Genomic DNA, 22212 nt, shown 5'->3' on the forward strand with positions numbered 1-22212 from the left:
CAACTGCTGCCGTGACGATATTTGTCAGACATGGAGGACACAGAGTTGAGAGGACCTTGTATATCTGGCCGCGGCCAGGAGGCTGAAACTGCTGAAACATAACTGAAATATAACTGAATATAAATGAATATAAATGAATATACATATGTATGTATTGGGAAATGCTCGTTAATGTTAAATATGTATGTGTATACGCAGAGTTTCACTTGAATTACGATTAAATTAAAGGCATATCGCTGTATTATAAATACCCAAAACGAATCGAGATAAACATACGTACTACAACACATACCCGGAGACATCCTGCAAGCCAGATCCATCTCCCCCTACACCTCCGCGTAGCCAGAAAAATTGCACAACGACTTGTTTAGATAAAGAACCAAAGTACAGAGGATGTGGAGTGGGAAAATAGTGGAGGGAAGTGTGAAAATTCTATACGAAAATGCCTTAAACAAACGACAGCTGACGCGTACATAGACTTTCCGGCATTCGATCTGTTTTGTAAGATATGTAGTTACAGCATTCGTCTAAACTAAACTGAACAAACCCGACTAAATTTAAAGTGAAATCAAACCAAAACCAAAAACTAACACAATAAGCAAACAATTGTTATCGAATTCATACTCGTACTCGTGCATAAAGCATTGGGTAAGCAAACGTTTTTGCGCTACATTGTTGTCATTTAACGAATAGTACATACATATGTATGTATATGGTACTAGCATATTGATTATGGCATTGTGTACTCTCAGCCGAAACCTAATATTTGTGAACCGTTCTCGTACTCGTAATCGTATTCCAAGTATTTCAAAAACAATGCCATTATTTGCATTCCATTTGAATTGCAGCAGAATTACCCAACTATAAAATGCATACGATACAATTATGTCAAGCCCAAAAGAAAACTAAATTGAAAAATTCAAATAAAATAATTCCGTATGTTATTCAATGATGGTTTTTCAACACCAACACATCCGCATACCCGTGCTTATGAGGATACTTACATAGATTTACACTAACACATACACGTACACACGTACACACATACATTCATAGATAATATACACATAATGGTATTGAAATTATTGTATTCCCATAATAAAATATATGCAAAAGGTGTATGGTAAAACAAACAACACAACCGATTTATTCCTCAACTCTTTTCCATTGAATCGAAACTTTTTGGGGGAGGCCATTTTTACTCTTTTGTAGGAGCGGACAACGATGTACCAGCTAGTACCAGCTAGGACAGTAGTCCTAGCAGATTCCCGAATTTCGACCTAATCCTCTCACTTAGCAGGGGGATGCCATCTTAGAAGGGTCCTTCTTTCTGTTAGCTGTAATATTCCTTCATTGTCTCCCTTTTTCAATGTATTATTTGTTTCCAAAAGCCAAAAAGTTTCGAGATGCGATCACTACCTAACGAAAGTTTCGTGCTCCAAACCCAAGCTTATTTTCTCACCTTTTTCGATATTGCTGTCAAGTCAGATTCAAAGACACTCTACAGATGAGAAGCAAGGTATCAGGTCAAACAGTACTGTTTGACTGTGAATTTGCAAATTTAGATGATATTATAACCTACGTACAACAGAAGCCCCCTCAGCAGCTGAAAATCCCATTTCCCTGGACAGTTTCAAAACGCGCACACCTTATTGGTTTTGTATATTTATTTTACACGATTTATTCATATTGATAAACTTTACAAGTAAATAAGTGTCCAATTCACATAGATATCATATCGTATAGTGTGTGTGTGCCACATTGAAGCGCAATCGGCGGCAAAGCTTAGAGCCCCAATGGCTCGTGCAACACTGCGGCGCGAACAGAACAATGGAGTCCAGCAGAGTGAGTGTTGCTTATGAATTATGTATTTATAGATTGTACACACTTTACATGGGCATGAGTGGCTATTGTTGAGTCGGGGATCAAACTGTTGAGCAAGCTTCCGCTCCGATACTTTCGATACTATAGACAAATATGTATATGTATGCATGCGAATATATGTATGCACTGTTGGATATGTTTATGGGGTCTGTGTCTGTGGTCCTCGTACTGCGCACTATAATATTCCTTCTAAACGTTTGTTGTATGCGATTTTGATTGTACAGTGGCCACGCTCTCGCAGGCTGAACGAGAGGCTGATGAATGCTTTCCAATAAGAGTCTCAAGGGGCTTGGAAAGTCGAACTCCGTTTCTTCGACTTTGAAATAATTTGGCATAATAAGCTCTATCTTCGATCGGGCTCTCGAGGCACCCAACGTGCCCTTGTCCCATTGTTTGCGCTAACTAAGATTGAATCAAATCGTACATCCTTCTGTCTTCTGGGGATACTTGAATTGGACCTAAATGCACAGGCTCTGTGCGAGTGTGAGTAATTGTACTGGTTTTTGCGTAGAGCTTAACTTAGTGGCAGAACAAAAATGCGTAAAATCAGTCTGACTTGTTTTTAAACGTTAATTATAAATACTAAATACATATGGTATAATACACGCCCTCACTCGCACTCGAGCGAACCCAATCTGTACAGTTTTCGAACAGCTGCAACTTGGGCTCTGCTCCGGTGAGTTGTATAAATTAATTAAATGCTAACAACTATGCATAAACATGTTCCTAACACTAGTACTCGTTTGCGGGTTTGCGGGGGAGTGCTAAGCGGTATTTAGGTAAGAGTAAAATGCATGTGGTTTCGACAGGATGAGAGTATTTTATGTACAGGATTCTAATGATGGACTTATGGCCTTTGGTGGCGCCGCCCCGTCGCGTCGCCCGCTTGCTGCCCCTGGAAGTATGCTGTGGCCTTGGTCCAGGAAGCAGCTCAGGCATTGATGGTGCTTCTGTAGTGCGGTTTGCGTCTTATTGTGGCAAAGTGTTGCGCCTGGTTCTTCTGCTGCAGATGCTGCACCTGCTGCTTCTGCTTCTGCCTCTGTCGCTGCCTCTGCGCCTGCCTCTGCCTCTCCTTTTGTTTCAACTGCAGTTGCTGGGACAGTCGTCACACTGTGGTCTCGTCATCATCAATATTCCGCCTGTTTGCGACAGAGAAAGGTGGCATTAGTACGGTTTAGTTCGAGATTCAAGACGCAGTCTGAAGTCTCTACAATATTTCTGCGTGCGCCACGTGCCGCGTGCTACGTGCTTAATGGAGTGCATTATTTATGGGTGCATGCCGGGACAAAGGTGTCATAAATTGCACTCGGATACTTAGTTTAACGTGCTTAATGTTTAGTGTTTGGGGTTTAGTGTTTTAGTTTTGGTTTACGGTTTAGTTCAAGCGAAAACATAATTTGTGCTACAGAACAACAAACAACAACTGAACGTTAATCTACGACTGGGTGGGTGGGTGTGTGGATGGTTGGTTGGGTGTGCACGGGTTGTGTCTGTGTGTGCGTGTGGCAGAGTTTCGGGTGTACAGTTTTGTTTGAATAGTAGATTAGACCAGAACTGACCGCATGGGTCGGTTATTCGAGTGCTAATGGATTCTTGGGGGGAGGCGGTTGTGGGCGTTAAATCATAATCGTTATTGGGCTCAAATGTCTTTGGGTTTAGTTCGAACTCAATCGAGACTGAATACATTAACATATTATGCATTTGGCAGGTACTAGAGGGGGAAACGGCTCTGCTCTGGCATTACGAGTATACGATTTTGATAGTTTGCCACTCGCAGTGGAGTACAGGGGAGCTATGGCTTTCGATTAACTGGGGGAGCTAGCTAGACGGTTCCTGTGTTCGGTTATCAGTTGTTGTTAGTACCATATTGTGAGCGACCAAGGATACTGCTGCCTCTGTTGCCTGCGTTGCAGCCAAATAATGTCGAACTGTGGAGATGTGGAGGTTGTATAGAGCGTCTGTTGTTGTGTTGATTCAATGGATGTGTGGGTGTATGTACAGATGTATGATTGATGCGTATGATTTGTGATTGAGAACATAACACAAGATTCAATTCAATTCAATTCAATTCAATTCAAAATTACGGGTTGCAATTGCATTACATTCGAATTACAAGTCACAGAGTTTTAAAATTCAATTATATTAACAAATCAAACAATAATGAACGGCACGGAACGGAGGCGGCAGTGGGATAAGGAGGAGGCGACACAATTTGGTTGGTATACAAAATCAATATTCACATTCAATGGTTCAATGGGAGAGGGGTTCAAATTAAATTGAAAACTGCGCACTCCGAACTTTGGCAGGGAGATCGAATACGAATCGGAGTCCGGATCCGAATCCGAATATCTTTACACACACTTAAGCTAGGTCAAACGATAGGAAAAAATGTAACACAAAACGACGATGGAAAATGGAGAATACAAAAATGGGTAAATGGAAAATGTAAAATGGAAAATGGGCGAATGTGATGTGCGAGTTGAAAATGCATTTTCCTTGTGGTTTACCTCTGAGCTGTTGATGTAGTTGTAGTTGTAGTTGTTGTAGTTGTAGTTGTGTGGTTGTAGTTGATGGTGATGTGGTTTTATTTGATTGGGGGTTAGACAGACGGCAGAGGGAGACGAGTCGCCAGCGGTATGTAGTATTTTGTATCACGTTGGATTATATTTTGTTGCCAATGCGTATACGTATGCGTGTGTGTGTATGTGTGTGTGTGTTAGTATGCGTTATCATTTTTTATTAGAGAGAGAGAGCAAAAGCACAAGATGGGAGAGAGAATAGAAGTGTAGAAGAATAGTCAAATTAGATTCGGTTCAAACGTTCCCAGGACCAGCTGAAAGGATATGTATAGAGGAATGCATGAGTGTGTGAGTGTACGTGTAAGCGTGCCTCCGCATGTGGTTGTGTGTGTGTGTGTGTGTGTGTGTGTTGTACCATATTCATTTGCATTGTTTCCGGTTATCTTTTTGTTCAACAGGAACGGAGGAGTGGATGGATGGGTGCCGGACAAAAGAGTTTATATCATTGTTGCCGTTGGTTGGTTGTTGTTTTGGTTTAGATGATGGGGAATGCCATAAAGAAAAGAGAACCGGAAACAAAGAGGACCCCAGATTAATGGCCGGAGTCAAATGTGAAAAACGAACCACAGTTCAAAAGCAAAACTAATCTCTAGCAGCAGACCAACAGCAAATCAAATAAACATAAATCGTACAGGACTCGGGATCGGAACAACATCGGTTACAAGAAGCACTAGCTGGCACCGCCCCAGGAGCCAGGAGCCAGGAGACAGGAGCCAGAAACCACAACCAAACCCAAGCAGAAACCAACACAAATTTGTGGGCTGAGCTCTCGGATTAACACTCACTCAGTGTCCGTGATGCTGGCCAGGGGGCCCAGCGGCTGCATGGGCGCCACCATGCTGGAGGGTGGCGACGAGGCCCGCGAGCTGTGCCGCGAGCCGCCGTTCATCGTGTGACGGGCCATCAGGCCCGGGTTGTTTACATCGTTCACCAGGCCCAGTCCCATCCCCATGCCCATGTTCAGGCCCAGGCCCGGGGGGTGCATCAGCTGGGAGCCGTGCAGCGAGGGGGGCTGCGTGTGGCTCAGCTTGCGCGTGGTCAGATGGTCCTCCTCGGCTGTGTAGGGAAAGTGGTATCCGTTCTTGTCCGATCCCTCCGACAGCCTGTCCTGCGCCTGCGCCTGCAGCTGCTGTTGTTGCTGCTGCTGCTGCTGGTGGTAGTCGTTCTTGAGCAGGGAGTGGACCGAGTGCAGCGAGTCCGTGGGGTAGGCGGGCTGCCTCTTGAGGCTGTAGTGGCCGTCGCGGGAGCCGTAGATGTCCGGGGTGATGCGGTCCTTGGAGAGGTAGGGCGACTCCGATTTGGCGCCCAGGTAGCCGCTGCCCAGGGTCCTCTGCTTGTCGTAGATGCTGTCGCTGAGGTACGCCGCATCCGGGTGGAAGCTGCGCATGTGCCCGATGGTCTGGGAGCCGCTGCCGCCGCCCGGGTAGTCCTTCTCGCTGCCGTAGTGGCTGGGCGGCTTGTAAGAGCCGTACTTGTCCGGGTACTCGCCGCGCCGCCCGTACAGACTGTCCTCGTAGCCGTCGCGGGCGTCCCGAATGTTCTCGAGGATCGAGGGCGGCATGTTGATCTTGTTGTGGTGCTGCTGCAGATAGCTGGTGTCCGTGAGGTCGGGATTGGGCAGGGGGTTGGGCGAGATGGTCATCTTCTGGCCGTGCACGTGCTCGTTGTCGGAGCCCGTGTCCTGGGACCATCGTCCGATGTTCGGCGGCGACTGTATGTACGTGTCCGGCAGCTGGCTGGACCACCTGGGGGCGTACACGGGCTTGTTGACGCTCGGAAAGAGCTGCGGGCTCTGAACCACGTTCAGCTCTGGGGGCGTGGTGGCCTGCACGTGCTCCGTGATGTTGGGCAGGTAGGCCGGAGTGGAGCTGACGGCCGTGCTGCGGTGCGTGCCGGAGGAGCGTGCCGTACGCGACTCGTCGTCGTCGCTGGAGTGGCTGGAGGCCAGCTCCAGAGAGCGGCCGTCGGTCTCAGAGCCAGAGTCGGAGTCCTTCCGTTCGGTTCGCCGCCTCGGGGGCTTCTCCTCGCCGCGACTCCGTCCCGTGGTGGAGGACTCGAAGCCGCGCAGGAAGCTGGGCGCGTCGCTGGCCGAATTGTAGTTGGAGGTGGACGTGGAGGTCTGCCGCAGCTGGCCGTCGCTGTAGGGACTCGAGCTGGTCTTGGCCGTGCTGCGGGAGGTGGTGCTGCTGGCACTGATGCCGATGTTCCGCCTCGTGGTCGTGTCGTAGGTGCCCGCCAGGAAGTTGTTCGGCCGCGTGGCCCCGTTCACGTTGTGGGAGCTGTTGCTGACCACCATCGAGGAGTCGAGCAGCGGCACCTTGCGGCCCATGCAGCGCAGGCAGGTGCGCTGGAGGTTCTCGCGCACCCGCTTGTTGATGATGCAGTACCCAATGAGGCAGAAGAGCGCGTGCAGCAGCACCACGCCGGAGAGCAGCAGGCTCAGCAGCTGCGAGTGCTCCGAGGCGGCCAGCACGGCGAGTACCCACATGACCCCCATCAGGGGCAGCGAGACCACCGACAGCCAGAGCAGCGTGCGCAGGTTGCCGAAGCCCAGAACGTGGTCCTTCAGTGTGAAGGCGGCCTTCACGGAGACAAACAGGATCAAGAGGTTCACCACGGACATGCCGGCAATGGGACCCACGAGCCACCACACCACGGGCTCGTACACGGACAGCCAACAGCTGCAAGGGGACAACAAATGAAGTGAGAAGGAGGACAAGGGACTATTGCGGGGAATACTTACAACAAACTGTTTCCGTACTCGTGGGCCCGGACGCCCACGGAGAGGCCCACAACGACGGCGGGAGCGCCGTAGCCCATGGCAAAGTAGAAGCCCATGGGGCCGTGGTTGATGTCCCGCATCTCGGTGAGCATGCGGTAGAGATGCACGCAGTCGACGGTGGTCCAGGCGAACGCCGCCAGCCAGAAGTAGTGCAGGCAGATGGCGATCAGCTTGCAGGGGAACTCGTTGTCGATCAGGTGCCGCCGCGACTGCATGCCCACGAAGAAGAGCAGCTCTGCGAAGAAGACGCACAGCACGATGTTCTGGTGGATGGTGTTCGAGTTGGTCTGCTGGCCGCGGAGCAGGGCCAGGGCCAGGAGCACGCCCAGCAGCAGCGGCAGGGAGACCATGAAGGCCGAGTACGAGGTGATCTGCACCAGGAGCGAGGGCTCCGGAATGTCCTCGGGATCAATGATGTCCACAACCACCGCGTAGTTGGAGATGTGTGTGCAGCTGCAGTTGATCAGGATGGGCTGCTGCGGCGAGGGCGCGAAGTCGCCGTCGAAGTCGGGCGCCTCCGTCTGGCAGCCCAGACGGGTCCACTGGTTGGTGAAGGAGTTCCAGCGCACGCACTGCGGGTTGGAGCGCGGGCCGAAGCGCGCCGTGTCCATGTCCAGCCACATCTGCAGCTTGATGGGCTGCAGGAGGTGCGGCGAGCCCAGCGAGCGGTAGACCATGCGCTCCGGCGCCTGCTGGAGCTGGTCCGAGGGATAGATGACCTCCACCTGCCGCTTGACCAGTCGTCGGTCCCGGTAGATGGCCTCGTTCTCGCCCTTCGGCTGCTCCTCGCTGCCGGAGGCTGCGCCCGTCCCCTCGTAGTTGGGGTTCAGCAGTTCCGTGGAGTCGGGGGGCAGGAGCTCCTCGCCCGAGTTGCCGTGGAACTCGATATCGTCCAAGTTGAGGTGGATGTGGGGCTCCTGCACCTCCGCGCCATCCTCGTTGCTGCTGGCCTCCAGCTGCTCCCCGGAGGAGGCTGGCGGCGGAATCTCGTGCGCCGTGATCCGGATGTCCTCGATCTGCTGTTCGCTGCTGCTGCTCGGGGCCTTGGGCACGTCGAAGACCTCCACGAACTGCTGCTCCGTGCTGCCAGAGGACGAGGAGGTGCTGGACGATGACGACGAAGAGGAGATCTTTCGCGACGGAATCTCGAAGCGCTGCTGCTGCTGCTCCTGCTCCCGCTCCCGCTCCACCGATGGCACCAGGATCTGCAGTGAGAGTATGGGCGTGGCCAGCTCCACATCGACGCCCCAGCGGCGCGTGATGGTCTCGTCGTAGAGGTCCGGCAGCAGCTGGCCCACGTCCTTGTACTGGGCGTAGGCGACGATGGCCCGGTAGTCGTTGCCCCGGCGGCTGCCCTGGGTGACCTCGTCGCTCTCGGGTGGCGTGATGCCGAGCATCTCGAGCGGGACGAGCACCTTGGTGTGCTTGTCGAACTTGTGCCTGTCCAGAATGTAGTTGTTGTACTTGGGGAAGCTGATCACGGGCTTCTGCTTGGCGGAGTGCTGCAGGAAGCCGCTGGTGTCGGGCAGCACCACGCTCTCGGTGGTGAAGGCGTTCGGCTTGAGGTACTTGCTCCGGTGGTACTCGCTGAGCTGCTCCGGCTCGTAGCCGAACAGGGACTCGGTGGTGACGATGTCCAGGCCCAGGGCCACGTTCGGCTGCACGATCTCAAAGGGATTGGTGTAGGTGTCGTGCTGGGAGCGCGCCAGCACCACCAGGTACTTGTTGAAGGCATCCACCAGGTCGTCGGGGCCGCGCTGGATGAGCTCCGAGGCCCGTCGCCACTCCGCCTCGTACTTGCGGTCCAGGATCACGCTCGCCGCGTCCACCAAGTTCTTGATGAAGTACTTGTCCTGGCTGTGCGACAGGTTGAGGCCGCTCTGCATCAGCTCGTAGTTGATCAGCTCCTGGAGGATGCCCTCCGTCACCAGCAGATCGGCGCCGTACAGCCGGTCGTGGCTGAACTTCAGCTCGTCCGACAGGTAGTCCATCTCTAGCTCGTGCGACCACACGTTGCCGCCGGCGTTGAGCAGGAACGAAGACTCCATCTTGTAGCGCCTGCCGCTGGGCCTGGGCGCCGGCTGCTTGGCCACGCCACTGCGGTCGACGGCCTCGCAGGCCCGCTGCAGCTGCTCCGCCATTTTGATGGCCACGAACGAGTTGAGCTCCAGCTCCAGGCGCTCCAGCTGCGACAGCTGCCGCCGCAGCTCCACGAACGGCTCCGAGGTGCAGTTGTACATGTCCGGAGTGGTCCAGCTGCCCGTCTGGCTGTCGCAGCTGCGCTGGCCCTTACCGCGCGCCGGCAGCGGACAGTTCTCGACGGTGACGCTGCCCAGGGGTGTGCGGGGCCACCAGATGCCCGCCGCAAAGGACCGCGGACAGGCGTCGTAGACCACCTCGCAGCCGTTGAGCGTGACCTCTGCGTAGGGGTTGGAGCAGGAGTCGCAGCGGCGTCCGATGACGCCCTCGCGGCACTCGCACTGCCCCGTGAGGCGGTTGCAGGCGCTGTTGAAGCTCCCGATGGAGTAGCAGTCGCAGGAGAGGCAGGCCGTCTCGTTGGGCGGCTGGTAGTGGTTCGTCTTGCAGTAGCAGTGGCCCGTCGTCTTGTTGCAGTCCGGATGGTAGCCCTGCTTCAGGTTGCACTTGCAGGGCCCGCACACGCGCTCGCCCCACCAGCCGCCGGGACAGGGCTGCTGCAGCTCCCTCTCGCAGTAGTCGCCGTGCTGGAAGCTGCTGTTGCACTCGCAGCGGTAGCCCCGCGCCAGACTGACGTTGGCCCGACACACGCCCGCGGTGCACGGGTTGACCGTGCAGATGGGAGCGCACTCCGCGCCCACGTAGCCAGCCTCGCACTCGCAGGTGGCCGCGTCCCAGCTGCTGGCGCAGTCGGAGTGGGCCGGACAGTTGTCCGGACACTGGGCCCGCGACTCGCAGCCGTCCTCCACGTTCTCCCGGATGGTGGGCCGCGACAGCACGGACTGTCCGGCTCCGATGCGCACGTCCTGTATGCAGCCCTCGAAGGGAGACGCCTCCAGCACGGCCCCAATGGTGCCGTCCACGCTGCCGATGACTATTTTGCCCACATAGAGGCCCTGCACCTTCTGGGACATGGGCACTGAGCCCGAGCGCTGGCCGTAGTCCACGGAGAACTGGACCTCGGAGCCCTGCTGCCACTTGATCTCCACGCGATGCCACGCGCCGTCTGAGAGGAAGGCCCCGGCCAGGTACATCGGCTCATTGTCGTACGTGTAGTAGAGGATGCCGTGCTTGAGGGAGACCACCGCCGAGCTGTTCTGCCCGATCTGGATCTGCATGATGAAGGCGTCGCGCTGGCGCGTGCGCAGCGAGAAGGAGGTGTGCCACGGCAGCTGGATGGGCCGCAGCAGGGGATTGAAGCTGAGGCTGCCGTCGCCGGAGAAGCGCCAGGGAGCGGGAATGTTCTCCTGGCAGTTGATGCCCGCATAGCCCTCGGGGCACTCGCAGGTGTGGGTGCTCCAGCCCTCGCGACAGGTGCCGCCGTTGAAGCACGGCTCCGAGGCGCACAGCGCCGACTTCTGCGGACACCCGGAGATCGTACCGTTGTCGGCCACGTACGAGTTGAGGTCCACGTAGCGGTCGTCAATCCTCAGGTCCGAGATGCAGCCGACGAAGTCGCGATTGGCCACTGGGAAGTGGGCGGGTATGCGCGGCAGTCCGCCCACCTGCAGGGGTCCCGTGAGATCGAGGAATCGATGGCAGGTCTCGGTCAGCAGAGCGCATCGCTTGTCCAGCTTCAGCGTGGTCTGGTTGGCGCAGTGCCAGCGGGGCCCCAGCTGCTCCCCCGACAGAGCGATGGCCGTGTCGCACTTGTCCAGGACCAGGGTGACGCTGCGGTTGAGGTACGCCACCTCCACCTCGTGCCACTGGCCGTCCGAGACCTTGGACTGCTGCTCGACGGACAGCCGCTGGCTGTGGTCGCCCAGCGAGTAGGAGAAGCTGATGTGCCCCTCGAGGATCTCCAGGGCGATGAAGTCGTGCAGCTCGTTGTAGCGGCCGTTGTAGAGCAGCAGGCCGTTGTCCTGGACGGTGGCGAAGCGCAGCTTGAGGTTGAAGCGGTGTCGCTGCTTGAGGCTCTCGAAGGTCAGGAAGGAGTTGCGGGAGAAGGAGCGGGAGCGCAGCTCGCAGGTGGCCGTGTAGGGCGGTGGCTGGGAGCTCAGGTAGTTGTTCATGCAGGAGAGCCCGCCCTCGCAGGCGTCCGACATGCAGGGCCGCAGCTTGCTGACGGTCGTCTCGCAGTTGAGGCCCGTGTGCGAGTCCGGACAGACGCAGGTGTAGCCGCCCTCGCGCCGCACACAGGAGCCCCCGTTCTGGCAGGGGTCCGAGTAGCACAGGTCCACCTCGGTGTCGCACAGGTAGTGCTCCTTGCTGCCGGTGAAGCCCTCCGGGCAGGAGCAGGCGAACGTGTTCACCGGATAGATGGGCCGGAACAGCACCGTGTCGCTGTGGATGAACTCCGAGGCGTTGCCGAACTTCAGCACCGTGAGGCACTCCTCGAAGTTCAGGCAGGGCTCCCGCACGCACAGGTTGTCGTCGAACGGCAGCACCTCCACGGTGGCCAGGCGCGCGAGGATGGCCCGGTTGAGGTAGACCCTCTCCTGAAGGTACTGTGGCGTGTAGAACTCCTCGTGCGAGACGTCGGGCCTCTTCGCCGAGAAGCTGACGTTCAGGATGCGCGACGTGACGTCCGTGTCGTCCTGTATGCTGAAGATGAAGATGTTCTCCTTGGGGCAGGGGATAATGGCCGCCAGGCCGTCGAGGAAGAAGTTGAGTAGCGGCGACAGGAAGGCCTCCTCCGTCATCTCATTCAGGCGCACCGTCACCGAGTTGAACAGCATGTCCTCCGTGATGAGGCGCACCGACAGCTGCATGATGGCCTTGGCCTCGTTGATGCCGTCCGAAACGGACACCTCCATCGTGGCGAACTTGGGCACGTTCGTATTGAGCTGCGGACTGAGTATCAGTCCGCCGGAGCTGCTGTTCAGCCGCAGCAGGTTGGCATTGTTGCCGGAGAGGATGCGGTAGTTCAGCTTGTCGCTGACGTCCGCATCGAAGGCCGGAATGCGTCCGATCTCGCCGCTGGGGAAGTGGTCGCGGAAGTTGTTGAAGATCACCTGGAAGTCGCGCAGCACCGGCGCGTTGTCGTTCACGTCCGTGACCAGGATCTCGATGTGGGCATCGTTGCGGAGCGGTGGACTGGCCGCCCTCACCACCAGCTCGAACCGCTTCCGGGACGACTCGTAGTCCAGCTCCGTCATGGTCAGCAGCTGGGCGCGCTCGGAACCTGGTCGCGTGACCAGCGAGAAGGAGTTGGAGTCGTCGCCGCCGATGATCGAGTAGTGGACCACGGCATTGACGCCTTCGTCCGGATCGTGCGCGTGTATCTCGCCCACCACAGAGCCCACGGGCGAGTTCTCCGGCACGTAGAGCGTGATCTTGTCCGAGGCAAAGGTGGGCGGCGAGTCGTTGACATCCTCCAACCGAATCTGCACCTCCACCGAACTGGACAGCGGCGGCGAGCCCTTGTCCACGGCAATGGCTGTCAGGTGATAGACGGCCACGCTCTCCCTGTCCAGGCCCTTGTTGGTGCGGACTGTTCCCGACGTGGGGTCAATCACAAAGGAGCCGTCCTCCACGTCGCGGTCGCTCAGCAGATACTTGATGCGCCCATTGAGGCCGATGTCCGGATCGCTGGCGGACACCTGGATGACCGAGGTGCCGACCAGCGCGTCCTCCAGAATGGAGGACTGGTAGAGCGGGTTCTTGAACACGGGCGCGTTGTCGTTGACGTCCGTGACACTGATCTCCACGTCGGTGGTGTCGCTCAGCGAGGGACTGCCGCCGTCCTTGGCGGTGACTGTCAGCAGGTATCCGCTGGTCGTCTCCCTGTCAAGGGGGGCGTTCGTGACGATCGCCCCCGTCTGCGGATTGATGGAGAAGGGGTCCGGGCTGCCCAGTCCGTTGATGCTCTCCTCGTTCAGCGAGTACGTGATCTGCGCGTTAATCCCCACGTCGCTGTCGGTGGCAGAGACCACCAGCACGGTGGTGCCCACGGGCGCATCCTCGAACACGGAGGCGCTGTAGGGCGCGTTCTCGAAGATGGGGGCAAAGTTGTTCGCGTCCGTTATGTTGATGTGCACCGTGGCCGTGTCGGAGCGTCCGCCGGAGTCGGTGGCCGTGACCGTGAGCAGGAAGCGCTTCTCCTGCTTGTAGTCCAGGGACTGGGCGATCGTGATGAGACCCCTGCCGTTCTGCGAGGTGATCGCGAAGCGTCCGCGCGTGTTGCCTGTCGTGATCTCGTAGTGCAGCCGCGAGTCCTCGTCCGGGTCTGTGGCCGTGACAGTCGTGACGGGCGTGCCCTGCGGCTGATCCTCGCCCACGTTCGCCTCGTAGTACTTGGGGTTGAAGGTGGGGTCGTTGTCGTTCACATCCTGGACGGTGATCACCACCGAAGAGCTGGCGGACTTGGGCGGCACTCCGCCGTCCTTGGCCACCACCTGGAAGGCGAAGCGGCTCTGCTCCTCTCTGTCCAGCTGCTTGATGGTCTGCACCCAGCCGGTTCGAGGATCGACGGCCAGCGGAAAGTTGTCGTCGCGCTCCGAGATGCTGTACGTGATCTCCGCGTTGGGGCCCTCGTCCGAGTCGTAGGCCTGCACCCGAATGATGTTGTAGCCGACGGGGACGTTCTCTAGCACGCTCTCCTGGAACTGGGAGGTGTAGAAGCGCGGCGCATTGTCGTTGGCATCTATCACGTTGACCAGCAGCTGGGTGGTGTTGCTCCTCGAGGGACTTCCCCCGTCCTGGGCGCGTATCACCAGCCGATAGCTGCGCACACTCTCGTAGTCCAGGGGCTTCACCAGACTCACGTCGCCCGACATGGAGTCGATGGAGAACTGCGACTGCGTGTTGCCGCCAATGATCGCGTACCGGATGGCGGCATTGTTGCCCTGGTCCGCGTCTGTGGCCCGTATGTGGGCCACGGTATTGTCCTCGCTGCCGCCCCACTGGTCCTCCGGTACCTGGACGGTGTACGTGCGCTCGCTGAACTGCGGATAGTTGTCGTTGTCGTCCAGGACCTTAACCAGCACACTGGCCGTGGCGGTCTTGCGTTCGCTCTGGGCTGCTGCCATGTCCGAGGCGGTCACCAGCAGGTGGTAGCTGTCCGACGTCTCTCTGTCCAGACTGCTGCGCGTGGAGATGACACCCGAGCGGGAGTCAATCCGGAAGATGGGCAGCTCCTGATCCTGCGTCGATCCGGTGCCATCTGTAAATGCCACAGGGAGAGATCAGTATACAATATAGCGAACGAATCTGGTATCGATCTTCTGTTACAGCCTGTTTACACTGGGGCTGCATCTCGGGTCTTTGTTGTTCTACGACATTAAAACGAGACAAATTCTTGCACTCCGGTTTCACCTAAGGACGTATATGACCAGAATGCCTCTCTGTTATTCCGCAACATCTGTGTCTGTCTCACTTCTCGCACCAACAACAGCTCCAACATCTCACTCCCCTCCGCCAGGAGCCGCACAATGCACGAGGAAAAGTGTGTGAGAGTGAGAGAGGGAAGGGGGCAGCGTAGACACTGTAAATGTGTTTCGGCTATAATATTAGCGGAGCCTAAGGTGTCACTGGTAACAGAGTGACCTCACAGGAGCGTGGATACAAAATTTGGTTAATCTAGCTTGTATAGTCCCTGAGATCTAGGCACTCATCGAGACGGACAGACGTCCGCCTCAACATGCAGACATGTCTACAAAAACTCGGCTATTGATGATGTTCTGTTTAGATCGAATAACAGTTCAAAGTATATGTTTCCGAAGGCCTGTTCTCTCGACCTTCCATAAACCGACTGTGTCGTATCGATAGCCACTTATCGGCTGGGTCTAGGCTAGGCTACTTGATACCCTGTCCCCAGTTAATGGTATCGGAAACGCCTCCGTCTGGCATCCACCAGAAAACTAATACGTCCCGAAACTCTTCGAGTACGCGGAAAAGTGGTACCCTAACGCCTCCCTAGTGTAAGCAAAGGCCTCGTCGTGCTGTCCACTTACCTGTAACTGTTTCGATTCCGTACTCTATCTCCGCGTTCTTGCCAATGTCCTGGTCGGTGGCTCGCAGGGTGATGACTGTGGAGCCCACGGTGGCGCCTTCCCTGATGCTCGCCTCGAACTGTTCGGCCTCGAAGGTGGGACTGTGGTCGTTGCAGTCGAGGACATTCACCTGGAGCGTGGTGGTGCCGGAGCGGGGCGGGAAGCTGTCGTCGGTGGCCACCACGCGGAAGTAGTGGACGTCCATGAGCTCGCGATCGAGGCTGGCCGACGTCGTGACCACGCCGGTGCGCGAGTCCACCTTGAAGAGCGACTGCGAGCGCGAGTCCAGCAGCGAGACCATGGAGTAGACCACGGGGGAGTCCTCGGGGTCGCGGGCCCGCACGGTGGTGACCGCTGCCCCGGACGCCTGCTCCTCCAGCACCGCGGCCACGTAGAGGGCCTGCTCGAAGTAGGGCGACTGGTTGCGCAGCTCGCGGCGCACGCGCCTGGCGATGTCGGTGTCGTTGAACTCCTGGTGGTGGTAGACGATCTTCAGGCGGTGGTCGGAGTCGACGATGTCGTTGCGGCTGCACCGGATGTTGAACGTGATGCTGACCTTCCACATTGACTCGTGGATGCAGACGTCGCGGCTGGCCACCAGGTCCCGGTTCCGGTGCTCGATGGCGAACCGCTCGTCGTTCACGTCGAGGAAGTTCACCTTGCAGAACTGGCACACGGTCCGGGGCAGGAAGGCGTTCAGGCTGTTGATGAACTGCGACTTGCGCAGGCAGATCTGGTTCCACTTGTCCGTCGTGTGGATGGCGTAGGAGGCGTACGTCTCCGAGATCCACTGCTTGGCGTCGGAGATGCGCCGATGGAGGGCCGGCTGCAGGTGCAGCGGGTCGGACGAGGGCAGTCCGCGCCGCTTGCGGCTGAGGATGCGGTGCCGCATCTCGTTCTCGAAGCTGTCGCCAAAGATCAGGTCTCCGGCCCGGAACTCGGTGCTGTTCTGGCTGTAGGCCTGCTCGAGCTGGTTGCCGTCCAGCAGCTGGACCTCCAGCGGCGCGGACCGCCTGCGCCGCCGCTTGGAGTAGCCCGTGTTGTCCTCCTCCTCGTAGTGGTGCTGGTGGTGGTGCAGCTCCTGCTCGACGCGCCTGTCCTCGTTGCAGCTGTGCCCCGAGACGAATATCCTCACCGGCAGGCTGTAGTAGTCGATGCTGCGCAGCCGGTTCGACGTCGAGTCCACGTAGAAGGTGAACAGGCTCGGGTAGTATATGCCGTCGCACTTGAGCGCCTTCCGCAGCTGGATCTGCCCGTCCTTGTGGCTGACCGTGACCAGGTGGTGCACAAAGTTGGCCGACTTGTGCGCGTTGATCTTGTAGTGCCGCTCCGAGCCCAGCTTGTACACGGAGGCGTTGAAGATGACCGTCCCCGGCGCCGCGTCCTCGTGCACCACGATCAGATACCCCTCGGACAGATGGTGGCCGGCCAGCTGGAGCAGCGCCAGCAGCCCCAGCCCCAGCCTCCACCAGCTACTCCGCCAGTCCCTCGTTTGCATTGCCACGACCACGACACTCGCAGTGGCTGTCGGTGTCGATGGTCGCTGGTCGATGTGTTTGCCTCTGTGTCTGAAGGAGGCTCCCTCCTGCGGGTGGTGCGTGGGTGTGGGTGTGCTGCGAGAGCCGACGAGCCACAGTGCAATCAGAGCTCCTATTCAATTATCATCGGTGGGCGGGCAGCGGGCGTGGCCATCTGTCTGTAAAGGAACACGGAGTGAGTGGGAGTCGCAAACATTTTGAGAGCCTAATGATATCCTCTTCTTGTGAAGGGATGCCCGTAAGCCACGAGCATGCAGGCTGCCGCTGCTCATGTTTTGACGGTTTTAAAGCTTTTGCTTTTGACTTAATTAAAAACTCTTCATGTCGCCGGCCTGCACAGAGTTTTCCACAAACACACCGCCACAACGCGGGGGGTGTATCACCCCCTTTTTCCCTTTCTTCTCCGCAGCAAACTCTGACTTTTCGAGGGTTTTTCGTATTAGCTAGATAAAACGAAATTTAATCTCTCGGGAGGAGGGCTCTTTGGCTCATTTTCTCCTTTCTCCACTTTTCACAGTTTGCCCAAAAATAAAAATACGGCTTAATCAGACAGGGGTGCAGGGCAGGGGCCCGGACAGGACAGCCGCAGCCAACAAAATGCAACAATGTGACACTGACCAGGGCTCGGGTGACCGTCACCCGGTGGCTATTCAGTTGCAGGAGCTGAAAATTTAATGAAATTCGATTTGATGTCCCTCTAATGGCCTTTGTGAATGCGTTTCGGGTTCGTTAATTAGCCAAAGCCAGCCACGGGCCCATACAGACCTGGCCCTGGGCGAAAGGGTGGCCTAAACAGGTGGGTCGGCTCGGGGTCAGGGGCCTTGGGGGCTGTGCTCGAGCTCCATTCCGAATTCCAGCTGCAACTAAACTGTTTGTTCGTTGTGCTTCATTTGGATGCAGATAATTCGCACGTTCGCCCCATGAAAGACACGTTCCAGCAATTCCCCTTCCCCTTCCAGGGGCACTGGGATATTGCGCATACGCAGTGCAGTGCAGGATGGCGCGCCATGTGGCCTATGAAATTAGCATGGCTCCTGGCTGCTGGAACCGACATCTGAGTACCTCTGGCCCCAAGATCACATCCCAGATCACAGGCTCCACGAGCAACAGAGAGACGAAGGGAGTGTTTTTCGGGGAGAAAGTCTGAAGACTGCAATTACATGTCGTGGCAGTCGCTTAACTTTCTGTTAATTGCAGTGTTAAAATGTTTAATTAAAATTTCAGCTTCGCCGCGCTCGCGGTAGACGTGTGCCAGACTTGGTGGCAGGCGGTTATTGTTCCGCCATGCGGCATAGTGCACACCGACAGGCACCCCATTCTCACCTGGGGCCTGCCCGGGGCGGCAGGCAGACGCTTTTCATGGTCCGTCAAGCCTGAAACAGGCGGCGAAACAGGCGGCTGCTGCCAGCAGACATGAAATTAATAAATTCTCACACGTTGCAGGCAACACTTGGAAAACAAAGAGGGAAGCAGGCCCGACCGGAGGCGCGTTTAGGGGGGGTGTTCGCTTCTGCCGACTAATTAATATTGGCCGACTGCTGCTGCAGTTTAGATCTGGCACAAATCAGGCCCGAATGCCAATTAGGAATGCGTCAGGCGATTACAAGTTTTCCACCAGTACGGCTGTGCGGGGCTTCGTATCGCCACTGGCTGGGCAGGAAGCCCGGCAAATATTTCCCACAGGTAACACACACCCGAGCGGGCGGGGGGGGAGCTCCTTGGAAGGGTTGCCCATAAACACTCGCGTTTTACGAGACAGCAATCCGCCCCCAAGACAGAGGCAGCAGCAGCTGGAAACTTTTTAAGTAGCAGCGTCCTGCGGAGCTGTTCCTGAAATATTATCCAGCCCCAAAGTTCTCCCATTCCGCCGGATTCATTTCGACTTTTTGTCCTTTCGCAAAGAGAGCGAAATGCAAGCGGAGAAGGCAGGAAGAAGGACACGAAACGTGTCAACTGTAAGCCTGATGGAAATTTATCACAGCCCCCGCCCCCGCCTCCGTCAAGTCGCTGTGTGGGCGTGGGCGTGGCAGCTCTGCGTCGCTAATGAGAAGCCCCAGGTAAAAGAGAGCTGAAGGCATTTTCATTCCATGATTTTTGATGAGCAAAAGCAGAGGAAAACTTGCTTGTTTGCTGCTAATGAAAATTGATCAACATTACGGGGGAAATGGTAGTCCCCGCTCCGCAGCTACGAAGCCTAAGGACTCTCGGGCAGGACTATAATTGAATTTCGAACATAATGAGACTCGAAAGCGGCGACTGGGGCCGAGACTGGGGCCGAGTGATTTCCCTTTTGGGGGAAAATTAATATTATGGCTTGTTTTGTTTTAACGAAGTGGCAGATATCCGTGGCATGCCGCGCGGGACTGACTCACTGCCTGTTCGGGGCTGTCTGGGTGTCTGCTGTCTGAATATTTCCATAAATTGGCGGCAAGGATAAGCGAGGACCTGCGTGCCTGGCAAGCATTAGCCGATTCCAGGGACATGAAATGCAATCAAATTCATTGTCTGGGACACGAGAGACGAGACACGACCCGGAGTTGCGTGCCGGAAATGCGCCTGTCTCCGGTCTAGACACAATAAGGAAAACAGGGAAAACTGAATGAAAACCAGTGGGAAACAAGCAGAGGGGGGACAGAGATGTGTGGTGAGCATTTAACTGCATTATCAAGGCTCTTTTCAGCCACCAGCCCCTGCGGCATACCCTGCGTATGCGTAATGTGTGGCCTTCCATGGGGGCATTCTTTGGGCGCACTTTTGAGGCCTCAAAACGGCCCAGACTGTGTATATTTTTGGGACACTTTTCGGGAAATTAATTTCCACCCCACGGGGCATCAATTAAATATCCGAGACAGCGTGCAGAAGGAAGACCCGTCTGAAAAGCTCCTTGCTGTGCAGGCAACTGCAATCGGGGCCAACAAAGGGAAACTGGCGGTGCAACAATGCGTCCTGGCGGCGGCTGTAGGGGGGTACAGGGGACCAGAATGTTTCCACAACAACGGAAACATAGAAAAACATGCATACAAAAGGAGGATAACGGCATGCCAAAGGAATCGCAGGAAGAAAAGCTTCCTTTGTTGCTGGGCTCTAGCTGAAGGCAGACAGAAGCAACAGGGAGAGCAGGGGCGAGGGGGGATTACCGAGTGCAATGCAATTGAGCTTAAACGATAACATTGTCCAAAGGAATGCATACGGAAAGCTGCAGAAAAAGGAGCAACGAGTGCGAGTAATGCACGGAGACACGGAGGGAGGCCACAGAGCCCAGCGGGGGGCACTGCACTGACTTGCAACATGGCGTACAAATTAAAAGTGTGCCAGCGGCAAGCCACGCAAACTGCAACCGGAAGAGCGGGGGAGACTGCGGATGACGGAGTGCGGAGACTGCGGAGACTGTCGGATAGAAATAAATTAAGAGCATTGTAAATTCCGTGACAAGGACCAGGCAGGACTCGAATTTAAATGCAAATCAGAGACTCTCCAGCGATCTGCTTGCGCTCCATTAGCGCGTATCGCGTGGAGAGGGATTTATGTTCTGCTGCCACTCGACAGTGCCCCTTAATTGTGGCTGGAGCGGGAGCGGGAGCTGGAACTAAGCAAAGTTCTCCCTCGTTCGCCTAACACAAAATCAATGCTCGGAGCTCGACCGATTCGCTCGAGTTGCCTGCCTTCCTGCCGTTCTTCCTGCCCAAATTGCTTAATTAATGTGGGAAGAATTTGTTGAATTAGTGCAAAAGTTGAGCTCGGAAGCGCTCAAGTTTCCACACGGAAAGTTTGCGCCCGAGAAACGGGAGAGTGTGGACTCTGCGCCGGCTTTAAGAATCTGTGGGATGCGTGCATACGCAGCACATCGATGCCAGAGGTTACTGCCAACCACCCCCCCACCCACACTCCCATTTGACGCACAATCCAGATGCCAGCAAAGGACAAGCCACAGGGCTGCCAGGAGCAGGAGCAAAAGCAGGAGCCGGGGGATCAGGAGATGACAAACGAAAAGCGTAAATGAAATGAGGCCATGAATAAAGGAATAAAGAGCAGCCAAAGCAGCTACTCGTTCAAATGCTCAGATACATATACCCATGTAGCCCCATATATATATATATATATGTACATTCGTATCCTATATCCCCGTCGCATTCATTCCGTTCTCTGTGTGGGGTGGGGTGAGTGGTGGAGGAGCTATGGATCTAAGTGCGTTGCAGTTTAACTTTTGCCGTCAAGTTAATTCAAATGCAGCGGGGGAGTCGGAATGGGAGTGCGGCTTGGAAGTGGGAATGGGGGCAGAACACTTAGTGGATATCTCATGACAAATGTCGGGAGTCGGGCGGTGCAGGAGGCAGGAGGGAGGAGGGAGGAGGCAAGAGGGACTGTTGACAAGCATTTGCTTTTCTCGCTTTTCTCGGATTTTCTTTTGTGGCATTGTCATCGTGCTGCTGCTGCTGCTGCTGCTGCTGCTGCCTCTGCTGCTGCACTGTTTTGCAATTAAGTTTTTGTGTGTTGCGGCTCCCACATATCGCTCAGAGCGCGAGACAGAGAGGGCGATAGGGCGAGAGAAAGGGGAAGAAGACAGCGAACATATGGCAACGCTTCACCAGGAAAACAATGGCTGATGCTCCCCTGCCGGAAATGTGATGCCACTCTATGAAGTTCCGGGCTCTACAGGGTTTTAGCCACCGTCTCTGACTCCGTCTCTGACTCCGACTGTGTGTCCTGGCCCTGAGCCTGAGCCGTGATAAGTTGCTCCACTTTGGCTGGAGTGGTGGCTGGGGGGCGCGGGTGGGGCCAGTCAAGCGCAAATCCCATTGAATTTATTTTTATAGTGTTGTAAAGTTGATTATGTTAATGCGATTCAATTCGCATTCGCATCCGACTTCGGGGTTTTATGGGGAATTTATGCAGTCCTTTCTGCCTATGAAATATGGCCAGTGATTTATCCTCTTCGAGCAGGCGAGTGAGCGTCGAGCGTCGAGCGATTTAAGTAAATTGAAAAAAAGGAAGCACCAGAGCGGCAAAGGATAATCGAGAATCCTGTCAAATGGGTGGAAGGACAAAGTGCCATCAATGGATCGGATGGAGCACCACCATTCGGATGCACATGCACAGCCCCCAGCCGACGGCGGCGGATGCAGAGGCAGAAAGGAGGCGGCTAGGGATGGGGGGTCCTGTCCTGGCATCAGCCATCACCCAGCAGCCATCAGCTCAGCTAATGACTAGGACAAACAAGCAGCATCAAGCAGCATCAAGCAGCTTCAAAGCTCTAAATGCGATTTCACTGTTACTGAAGGGTAATAGGATACACGAGACAG

General features: G+C 55.8%; 1 protein-coding gene across 1 annotated transcript in view; it reads right to left on the bottom strand.

The window, feature by feature from the left end:
• Nucleotides 1-1680: 1680 nt before the first annotated feature.
• Nucleotides 1681-22212, bottom strand: part of LOC6592987 (protocadherin-like wing polarity protein stan) — a 42339-nt gene continuing 21807 nt past the window's right edge. Inside the window, 4 exon segments of the mRNA XM_026986491.1 lie at nucleotides 1681-3023; nucleotides 5249-7144; nucleotides 7207-14545; nucleotides 15336-17070. Of these exon segments, the coding sequence (XP_026842292.1) occupies nucleotides 2816-3023; nucleotides 5249-7144; nucleotides 7207-14545; nucleotides 15336-16872 (10980 nt within the window). The 5' untranslated portion in view covers nucleotides 16873-17070 and the 3' untranslated portion in view covers nucleotides 1681-2815.

Source organism: Drosophila persimilis, unplaced genomic scaffold (genome assembly GCF_003286085.1).
Source record: "Drosophila persimilis strain 14011-0111.01,24,50 unplaced genomic scaffold, DperRS2 tig00000002-arrow-pilon, whole genome shotgun sequence".
NCBI lineage: Eukaryota > Metazoa > Arthropoda > Insecta > Diptera > Drosophilidae > Drosophila > Drosophila persimilis.